Below are 11955 nucleotides of genomic sequence, written 5' to 3'. Positions count from 1 at the left end.
TGTTAGTTAGGAGGTATTGATACTTCATCGTCGATACGTGAAACAATAGAAAATAAATAAAAATGCGTATTCTAAACATATTCATAACAACAAAAAACATATGACGTGAGTTGTTTACTTAAGCGTGACGTCACGCGTTTTAGTCAAAATGGCCAATTGCAGTATTTCAATGTTTTATTTTATTGATAATCTCATTAATCTTAATGTTTTTAAGATTTCTAAGTCACTATATGTAATTTATCTATTATACATTTTCCCTTAAAAACACTTAATACGATCATTTATGGATACTGTCGTCATGCCTATTCACGGGCTTATTAGACCACCCAATTTTTAGGGACCCTAACCCTAACTAAGAGTGGTGTAATAAGACTTAGGGAGTTAGTGTCCCGATTTAGGGCGATCGGGTCTGCCCGATCTGCCTAGCTCCCTAAGCGCCCTGCAGATTGGGTGATGTAATAACGTTTAGGGCGGTTAGGGAGCTCAGTTGCCGCGCGACTGTTGCGTGGAGTGGCTGCTTTTGTATGTAAGGTGTCACCAAACTTCCCTACTACAGGTTTATATAACTTAAAAGGGAAGTTCCAAATGTTTGTGATCACACCGCCATGTTAACAAATAAATAAATTGTTTAAATCAATTGTTTATTTAATTGTTTTAAAACTCAACAAGTGTTAAAATTGTTCTGCACCTACTCTAATTAATTCATTAAAACTCCCGGTTCAAGCACGCTTAGTATTTGCATATTTGAAAGCTTTTCACGTAACCGCAAATACTCTTTCACCCAGATCTTTCTCTTCTTTTTTAATATTTGTTATTGCGTCAACGGTTGCCACTGCTACAGCAACTTTTTGAAGTTTCGATACTGACGGCGGCATAATGTAAAATGCAACAATACGTTTATCTCTCTAGACATTCGCGTATAAACTGAGTTAGGGCCCAATTCGCAGAGAAGTGTAATAAGCGCCACACTAACTAGGGAACACGCCCACCCTAGATGCAGGGCCCTTCATATCGGGTAGTGTAATAAGCCTTTTCTTTTTAAGAGTGCTCGATTGTGCGAAGCGTTGCTGTAGTTGGAACATTCAACGTTAAGCATTATGCCGCATAATGCGCTCTAGTGCTGTAATTGGAAAACACGGATTGTGACTATACGTAGTAATAATACCTCAATATTGTATTATGAAACCATTCTCAGTTATTTTCACTATATAACATTTTTACGTTTTTCAACGTTTGAAGAAACTTATAACGCAACAGTTTTGCAAGATTCTCGTGGGAGTAGGTACACATTTTAGAACTCAAGAAAAATTAGCTGACGTCGATGTGACGTTGACATTATTTTATCAAAGTTCAAATTGACATGAGCCAGCTGTGCTTGCGGTGCATAGATTCGATTCGATTTTCGTTTTATTTTTATTCATTTTTAACACATTGACTTAGTTTTTTTATATTTTCAAAGCAAAGTTCATGTAAAATGATAACAATGTTGTGTTATAATAAACGTTTTATTCTTGTGTTTATAATATGTCACATAACTGTCGCGTTCGGTCACGATCATCTACTTGAAGGTATTTACTGCGGTAAAGAAAATTGCTACGAAGTTTTAGGCGTAACAAGAGAGGCAACCAAGAATGAAATCGGTAAGAGCTATAGACAATTGGCCCGAAAGGTCCATCCGGACTTGCATCGAGGCGAGGAAGCGAAAAAAGAAGCCGAAGAAAAATTCAAGCAAATCGCGACTGCTTATGAGATCTTACGAGACGATGAAGCTCGATCTGACTACGACTACATGTTGGACAATCCACAAGAATACTATGCTCACTACTACAGATATTACAGGCGGCGGATGGCACCTAAAGTCGACGTAAGAATTGTCCTCGCAGTTACTATCACAATCATATCTGTAATACAGTACTATAGCGCTTGGTCTAAATATGATACAGCCATCAAATACTTCATGACTGTACCTAAGTATAGAAACAGAGCTATGGATATGGCCAAGACAGAAATCAAAGATTCTCAGGGCAAAGGCAGAAATAAGAAAAGTAAAGCAGAACAAAAAGAGGAACAGGACAGGATAGTCAGAAGAGTTATAGAAGAAAATATGGATATTAAAGGTGCATATGCAAAACCAGAGATTAAAGATATATTATGGATACAGTTAATATTATTGCCATATACAGTGTCTTATTATATTTACTGGTATTTAAGATGGTTATGGAATTTCACAATTTTAAAAAAGCCATATGGCGATGAAGAGAAATTATATTTAATTAGAAAAAATATGCAGCTTGGACAGCATCAATTTGATGCTTTAGAAGATGATGAAAAACAATCATTCCTTGATGAGGAACTATGGATAAAAGAGAACTTTGTCATTTGGAAAGAAATTAAAGATTTAGAAACTAAGAAAGCGCTAGCAGAAAATAATAAATATAAGCAATATAGAAGGTACATAAAGAGTCATGGTGTGGGACGCATGACGTTTGACGATTCGTGATAACTTTAATAAGATATATTTTGAATGCATTTATTTATTTTAAAATGAGTTGTGAGGGATATTCGCTTAGTATAATATTTATATTTATAATTTATTACTTATTGGGCTGTTAGTGTCAGAAAATTTAATATATAATTTTACAATTACTGTCAGACTATTTTTATTGTTACATGAGTGATGAGATTATTGTACCCTGTAGCTAAAAACTTACCGTAATACATAACTAAAGTAGTTACCCTACAGGTTAAAGCTATAGCTATTTTTATAAGGAACAAATATAAAATGTTTGTTTAAAAACCCAGAAATTAAAATTATTTTTATAATCTTGTGTCAAAGATCATCAATTTAATGTGATGCAACAAGCAATATAAGAAAAATGTTTCAGATAAAACCTAAGTTATAGACTAGGAAGAATTTTACTAAGTTAAGGACAAATAAAAATTAATTAAGCATTGATTGGGATTTTTTTTAAAGAGCAGTTCTGTTTTAACTAGTTTCCTATCCTTTGTAAATGCAATTTAAATAAAACATTTATATAAAACCCAAATTTTTTTTTTAATTCTTACATAAATTTTTTTTTGAGTGGCATAATTATTGATTTTCATATTCGATATCTTATCTACTTTTACCACACAGACCAGTGATGTATGACAAAGGTATGTTTCTGAAATTTTAAATATGTATATCAAAAAAGTTTTTGAATCTAATGAAATAACATAGGCATTTAATAATAATTTATTTTAAATTTGTCTGGTTATTGTTGCGTTGCAGCTATCGTCGCTCATTATAGCAAAACCTCATCTAATAGTTGCCATCTGTACAAATAAACTAATGTGTCTAATAATAATCAAATCGTTGTTTACAGATCAGTTTAATTCTACATAATATTTATTATTCCATATTAATTTAAAAGAAAACCAAAAAGGGGTAAATAAAACAATATGTACACAATTCATAAGGTATTTTTATTTTCTATCTCATTAACATGTACTACAATGATTCAAGTGATCACCCACACATAATTTACATACTTATATCACACATGGCATATCATTAAGGCATTCTAAAGGTGTAATATCAAAGTTAAAAGTTTTACTTTGATAACCTTTATTTTGTACAACAGTTATAGTCATGTAAGAAATTCATATTATTTTAATGCACATTTTATTTTTCAAACCAAGAAATAATATTGTAACAATAATAATTGTTATTTTATTAATCTGTAAGTCAGTAGATTTATTTAATGAAAAATAATGCTTTAACTAAGTAAATAATATATAATTATCCTAACAGAAAAATGGTAATTTTGAATTAATAATTAAAAAACACGATAAATGTTAATGCTGAGGACAGAATAAATACAATTAATTATTCTTCATAGAGAAACAACCTTTCCGAGTCTCTGAAGATAAGAGACATTTTCATTATGCAACGTGTTAACTAGAGCAGAAAAATCGTACCTTTTGTTAATGTCAACACTTATTATTGAGCAACTTGGTATGCAATTCAGAAAAAAACATAATATTTTTGTACAGTCATCCATTATTTGTTGATCTTTGTGCATTAAAATAATTGTAATTTCTTATCGAATCATTACATGTAGGCTAGGTTTGGCTGGATGTTCACCACGATATAACGGGCCTTATTTCAAGCATTTTTATGCGTGTATTCGAAAAAATATAGTATAGAGAACATCAAGCGAAACATAATCTCCAAGTAATCTATCAAATTTCGTCATCCATTGAGATCCAATATTACACACTTCGGCATTTAACAAATCACATACATTAGCAATGGCAGTGCATTTATGATAATCTATATTATTAATAGTAATTACTTAACAGTGAATTGATTTAAAAATGCAACTTTAATACCTCCCAAGTCCCATTGGCATAAAAAACTAAAATAAAAAAATAAGATACGTTCATAGATTATTATGGCAATACTTGTACTTGGAATGAGCGCGCGTAAAAAATGACATTTGACCATACACTAACTTGCGCATATTTCAATATGTTATTGAACAATACTTTTGGTGCAAAATCATAAAGTAAAAATTAACACGTTCACTTCTAAAATAATTTCTAAATCAATTCACGTTTTCATTTGCAATTTCAAGCTATAAAACAAATTTGGAATGTCAATTTATTTATCTCACAGTCAACATTAGTAGTTATATTCACTTATTGCATTTTAATGGGCACTTTTGTAAGTTCATTTTCGTTAATTGCTATTCGGGAGACCAATTTTCAAAACAATTATTGATGGTTTACATGAGTTTAGAAGTAGTCGAGAAAGATCTTGTGCGTAAGATTTTTGATAATGTTAATTTTTTGTGATAAGAGATGCATAGTAGGCGTCTGACTTGAGTGAAGAATGTAATATTTGAAACTAAAATATTTTTGAAGGAAAAATGAACATATAGTAGATGACTGAAACTATGATACACCTCTCATTTTTAAATGAAGAGTAGGTTATATGAGCAGGAAGTAGATTAAGGGCTGATTTTTCAATCCTTGGTAAAAACTTATTCATCGAATAACGTATTAAACTACCATTTCAAAAATGTATTCTAATTGTCCGTATTTGACAGTTTACAGGTGACATTTTAAAATGTTCGTGTAATACTTTATTGGACGGATAAATTTTAACCAAGGAATGAAAAATCGGCCCTTAATTAAATAGGTAGGTATTTTATACAATGTCAAAGTTGATACCCACTTCACTTTTGTCAATCCCAGGGTTGCCAACCTTCTTGTTACGTTATAAATATGACGTTTTAGTACCAACCATAGAACACTCATTTGAACGGTGGGTACTAAGAGGTCATATTTATCATTGATATTTAAAATAATAATAGGCCAGGATGGTTGTTCTTTTTCCACAATTGAACTATATATTATGTTATGAGTGAATTACTTCTCCGAATTTAATTAAGAATTATCTTTATCAGATTAATGCTATATAGTCCTCCCTATTAATTATTTATTTAGCTGTACACATTAAGAAAATTGGCAACCCTTGTTAACGCATCCATTACCACCCCTTTTTATATAAGTCAAATCAATAGTACTTCAATTTTGTTCATTAACTATCTCACTAGCAACGACATTTACGTTATTCGAAACTAATTTTGTACATAGACACTTATTATATACAATATTTAACTCCGCCTTGAAAAAGTACGTCAGTCCAATAACTACGTTTCCTAGTTCTCTCTATCTACATAAATGTGTACACAAAATAATATTTATCGTTTGTGACAATTTATACATAGATTTCTTGTATCGCGAAGTTTATAAATATGTAAATGAACCCAAAAATATTGCTTCCCACGTACAAAATAAGCTTGTAATCTATCCAATATAAGAAAATATCTCCGCGACACGGTCGTATAATACTACTATAAGAAAATAAACGTCCAATACAACTAGAGAGATCCAATCAATCACAAGTTCAACCAAAATCATTCTTCAAGTAACAAAAAAACATATACAATAAAGCGAAGCGTCAACGCAACGATATTAAAGCCATTTTAAACCTAATGTACGTCGTCGAAATATTTTATATCTTACGCAAAACCATTCAAAACTAGTACACCTATACTAGCTGCCAAACAAATGGCGGTGAAATCGCTTCGAGTCTTTTTTTTTATTTCTTTAACCGGGATAGCTCTTTAAACTTTTTTACAAAAATTCTCCCTCGAAGCGAACTCCGCTGCCGAATGTTTATGGTAGTAGACATTTTCACACACAATGACACAACCAATCCATGTTGTTATCTATGACCACAACGAATCTGTCAGCTGTCATCTGTCACTGTCAACGTAGGAACAAAGCGGCGTCCACAGACGCGATAAAGTCCGTGTATAGTCTGTGGCCGCCATGTGCAGACTTGCCCTAACGGTAATCGCGTCTCCGCGGTCGGACCGCTAGGTGCAATGCGTGGCCTCAGACCGGCGTCTCGTGGTCTGTCTCTTCGATTCTACCCAGGCGCCATGCGTTCGGATCTGTCGCTGGAAAATTATAAAATTACGATTAAATTTATTATTATCTACCTTTATATATCGTTTCTTTGATCATTTACTTTTCGTTTATAGTATAAGCATCAGTTCGTTGTCGTCATGTATAATATATGTAGAATATTCAAGTTAATTGAGACAATAGGCATGACGACAGTATCCATACATGATCGTATTAGTGTTTTTAAGGGAAAATGTATAATAGATAAATTACATATAGTGACTTAGAAATCTTAAAAACATTAAGATTAATGAGATTATCAATAAAATAAAACATTGAAATAATGCAGTTGGCCATTTTGACTAAAACACGCGTGACGTCACGCTTAAGTAAACAACTCACGTCAGATGTTTTTTGTTGTTATGAATATGTTGAGAATACGCATTTTTATTTATTTTCTATTGTTTCACGTATGCTTTATCGACTCAGAACAGAAATATAATTGCGAATTCACGAATACATGGTTCGGGGTTCTCCGCGCCAACTTTATACAATCATTTCTTATTATTTTCTCGCTTAAAATAATTACTAACACATTTTTGAGCATTATTTTTATGTGGATTCACACTGCAATACTGCACACCACTTATAAACTTTGAAATTCGTTTCTAGAACTCATATTAAATAAATATTTTTTTAATTTTCTTCGCAATGCGTACAAATAATTACGTATTTACCAAAATGTGACGTCACGCCTACGCCATGACACCTGCGAGCTGTTTTGGCACAGTTAATAAATATTTTTTGGAAAATGGCTTTTATCTTCGTTAAATTTAAGTATATTACCGAAATATAGGGTTTTTCTTGTATAGTAAACGTATACACACATTATGGAAGAGGATTTCAAAATCTTTCGTCATGCCTATTATAATGGAACTAATTATCATATTTGAATGGTAATTAAATGAACATAAAACAAATATATGTAAAATATAGAGCGATACATATATGAATGACAATGAATAGCTCTTGATAAATGTAACATGGTTTGATGATTTTCAACTTGCTTTTCGTTGTAAATTTCGTACAAAACCTGTTGATAAATTTTTGACGAAAGAAGAAACTTAAATTTGGAAAAAAATAATAAAATAAGCATTACCTGAATAACTCGAGTCTTCCAAACATGCATAGGATTACAACGGAAAGGAGACACGAGGGATAATACAATTGTTATTATTTATTATATTTAAATATATTCAAGGTAACAGGATCATATTAAAGCATTGTTGTGATAGGTCAAGATACACTCAACTTGACGAGTCATTAAATCACTTTTTTTTTTCTTTTATAGTAACACTAATCGCGAAAAGCAAGTTGAAATATGGTAACACATTTTTTTAATGTTTGATAAAAGCGACATCTGTGCATCACTACATGAACTACGATGGCGTATACATAGACAACAATGACAGCCAAGCGTGTTATCTCGACCCAAATACTATAATAATATATATAGTTTATATTTAGTGTGAACAAAGATGAAAATATTGAAGTACCGTAAAGATAACGCCAAAAATATCGTAATATTATCGAAGAATTTATGGAATCATCTTCATTCACATTATAAGAAGCATACAGACACAAAAAAATATTTTCATAGCATGCAACACTTAAATATGTTTATGTCAATTGACGAAACTAAATAATACTTTTCTCGTATGAAATTGTTATAATTTGCTGAATATTTAATACTAGATGTAATTTGTTCTTAAATTTCTTATAAAAAATCATTAAGCTTCGTCAATATCACCTACTTATTTACTTATATTAATATGGATAATATTAATGATACTGTGCGTTAATACTCAAACTACTTACGTGTATATTGTACTTCATAAACTTAACCTAAACTAAAAATAAAATGTATATGTCATTGTTAATTATATTATAATAATTATAATATAGGTACATAAATGTGCGTTTCGTTATAAAAATAAAAACCAAGTACACATATAAAGCCATATTAATTACACACCAATCACATAATAATTGAGTAATACCAATATAAAAAATAAATTCGTTAATTTGGATATCAAAGGACGGATTGGGAATATTGATATTTTTTTAATATAAAAGCCGGATATAAAATTTTGTTCCAATGTGAATACGTGAATATACTTGTGATTTATAAGCAATCAAATAGTACAATTGTTTTAACGTTATCAAAACATTTTTTGTTGCTGGCAATAATTCGCATGTCAACTAATTTGACACTTGGATTTTTTTACGTACAGAATGTACATTTATGTTTTAATTCATAGATAATTTGTTAAAGCAATTGTACTATTTTAAGGATGAAAGGATAAAAGGTAAAAGGACATAATGGTAGGGTTCGTAGTTCAGCATTCTTGCGTTGGGGGCGCGCAGAGTAATGGCGCGTGTTCGCCTGCACAGTAATATGGACCTTATTTAGTTAGCTTTAAGGTATACTTTGCCATGCGATATCTTATTTAATGAATTTGTACGGTAATGTGTAAGATGCGGAAAATATTTAATTAAATTTAAACACTATTTCAATGTTTTAAAAATAAATATGGACTTTTAAATGGCAGTTAATCCTATAGTTTAGAAAATTTGGATACTGCATTTAATTTAATTTCATTTCATAAAAAAAGGCTAAATTTAAAAATTTATAACTATTTTACATCGCAGCGGTTCCAATTTTATAAAAAAACTGTCAGTAATCGTATTATCTACTACAGTATGGATTTAAAAAAAATACATGCTCATTATGACTTCACGAGGGAAATGAAATAAAGCTATATTCATAAATGAAATTCTTAAAATAATGTTTTTAAATGTTTATTTTTTTCAAACTGGTATGAATTTAGCTTTAATCTCAATCTTCACATACACTACATAGCTTTTACGATCAAATACAACATGAATAGCATTACGAAAGCTCATTTTAAAAGGAAAATAGAAATATACAGATAAATAATAAAACAATTTGTATGTTTGAAGGTAATAACTACAACTGCTGGTATAAATTTCGTAAAAAGCATTTGTTTTATTACCACCTCCATGATACTAAGGCTAATCACCTATTTTTTCTTTTAAGAAAGTCGATCAGTGAAACAGATGCGATTTTTTGCCTAAATCATATTTAAAATTCAACCACAAAACCATATTCATCGCATTCAGACTCAATTTATATCTTTCAATATTCTAATTTGTTATTTTTTATAAAGAATAGTATTCTTAGATCTAATTTCCCATAACTCTCTCCTCTAATTTCTCAAACTCCCTTCCTATTCGATATATTTTTCCAATTAATTTTTTTTTTGTAATTTTTTTGTGATTTTTTCCTCCCATCTCACCTTGCAACTGTCGATTCAACAATGCCGTGATACCGGGTCCATCGCCGCTCTTCTTAACAATCAACATCGGCTTGTCTTCGCCTTCCTCATAACTGTTTGGTAGGTGACCGTTGCTGACCGCCATCGTTTCGCTCACCTGCGGATTGTTTTAATAAAAACGTTAATAAAAGTGATTAAATTTGCTGTGTGGAACGACGGAATCGATTTTAATGGAACTTAAATCGAAGATTTTATAGAAAAGGTTATAGAGCATTATAATATACTTAATGCTTCTTATATCAAAACACTATAACACGGGATCCCATATCTATCTATCTAATCACATCTTTATATTTGTATCTACTTAATAATTTATAGTATACAAATTGAAAAATAGTTTTGACAAGTCAAAAACAATGAAACCGTTCAAACGAGTTTGGCTAAAAATAATGTGACAAGATAATTTTAATACATAAGTTGCGCAATAAATACCATATTTCCTTAACAATTACCTACTACATATATTCTCTACAATCCGTGACAAGCTATTACCGTTTAACAAAACATCAATAAGCGACCTTAACACAGCCCCGGAGAGAAGTAGGTTACAACTTTGTACTACATTTACTAAATTTATTGCCCACTCATGCGATTTATTTTCTACAAGGTGGATTTTATTTGCACGTCTTTGTTCGTTTTCCAGCCAATTTTGGTAGTAAAGGCAGTATTCGAAGTAGCGTAATTTTACCCATAATAAAAGTTTCACTTTAAAATAAATAACTATGTCATAACCGTACAAATTATCTATAAGGCATTGTAGTCTCTAAACGGATGGACCGAGTTTGATCTACTTCTTGTATTTTGAATAATTGTTTGGTATAATTTTCTATAGGTATAGTTATTTTTGTATCTATTTATTATTATTATAATAAATACCCACGCTACACTATTTTACAATCTACATTAACTTTTTTTCAAATGAAAGTTCCTGAAAATGAATGTGGAATCCCCAACTCTTTAAACAGTAGATAATTTATGGTGACACGTACAGAATCGACTGTCCACTACTAGAAAAGTTCTCTAAAACAGACCATCCATTTCCAAGATCAACCAGAACAGACACACAAACCTGCATCAACTTGTGCACAACGTCCCTGCCGAGGATGTGGTCGAACACCGCTTGCAGGAAAGCGTCCGACATGATCGACAGCTTTAACTTATCGCGGTGCCATACTAACACTCGCGATTCTTCCATCGCCATTATGGATACCTGGAAATATTGGGATATATTTTATTATAATTTATAGATTTTTTCAAGCGTAGAGTGAACAGGTACCTTCTAGGGAAGCGCGTTCCATCTTAGACCACATCTCAGCTTAACATCAGGCGAGATTGTGGTCAAGCGCTTCCCTATTACCAATAAAAAAAATATATATATGAGTGGATGGTAGTCATTTTGCCTAGGTAGATAAAAAGCTTGCAATTCTATGTAAATCTGTCTATATTCTGTTTACTTTTATACAAAGAATCTTCAAGAAGTTAAAGCAAATAGAGAAGATTGTAAACATCTATATATATATTGGTAGAAAAAATAACTATTTATTGCAGCAATGCAATCATACATGCCACAGAAACTTCAGACTTTATCAGGAAATTATATTATCTGGACATAATATACCGTTATAATATTATCTATTACAACTATTTTGAAAACTATTCGTTTTGTATTTCGATAAATAAAAAGTCACTATAATATTTCGACTCATAAAAGCTCTCTTAACAATTCCTTCCATCTACGACCACCTAATGTTTTCCATTAAATCCTATAAGAATAATGAAAACGCATTACTTCATTAAGTAACACGAAACAATAACAGCATTGATAAAGCAAATTAAGCGTATAATTTGCACACAATGGTATCGGTGACACATTTAATGGTCGATCGTCTACTTTCTCTTATGTAAGATATTGGCAAAACATTGTTTCTGAATTGCTTAGCACTTGCATGGTAACACAGACGATAGTGTTATAATATGCTAAACAAATTCGAGAATTTTACACTTTGAACATGATAAAACTACTTATACAATATAAATTTATAAATAATAGAAAAAAAATCGATCACGAGGCGGG

General features: G+C 31.1%; 2 protein-coding genes across 3 annotated transcripts in view; one reads left to right on the top strand and one right to left on the bottom strand.

The window, feature by feature from the left end:
- Positions 1 to 1074: 1074 nt before the first annotated feature.
- Positions 1075 to 2952, top strand: LOC149482652 (dnaJ homolog subfamily C member 25 homolog). The gene has a single exon (XM_089703467.1). It carries the CDS (start codon positions 1475 to 1477, stop codon positions 2498 to 2500), a length of 1026 nt encoding a protein of 341 aa, XP_089559593.1. The 5' UTR covers positions 1075 to 1474; the 3' UTR covers positions 2501 to 2952.
- Positions 2953 to 3444: 492 nt separating this feature from the next.
- Positions 3445 to 11955, bottom strand: part of bves (popeye domain cAMP effector bves) — a 51052-nt gene continuing 42541 nt past the window's right edge. The window contains exons 4-6 of one of the 2 annotated variants that reach the window (XM_089703304.1): positions 10951 to 11091; positions 9843 to 9978; positions 3445 to 6515 (exon numbers count right to left, since the gene is read on the bottom strand). In XM_089703304.1, coding sequence (XP_089559430.1) covers positions 6451 to 6515; positions 9843 to 9978; positions 10951 to 11091 — 342 coding nt within the window. In that variant the 3' untranslated portion in view covers positions 3445 to 6450. Of the gene's footprint in view, positions 6516 to 8741; positions 8909 to 9842; positions 9979 to 10950; positions 11092 to 11955 lie in introns of those variants that run through there. The other variant, XM_089703305.1, reaches the window with a different exon arrangement.

This window comes from Colias philodice, chromosome 14 (genome assembly GCF_061535455.1).
Source record: "Colias philodice isolate Cphi_HAF_F1 chromosome 14, ilColPhil1 Martin Lab GWU primary, whole genome shotgun sequence".
Taxonomy (NCBI): Eukaryota; Metazoa; Arthropoda; class Insecta; order Lepidoptera; family Pieridae; genus Colias; species Colias philodice.
This window is presented reverse-complemented; position numbering and strand designations above follow the sequence as displayed.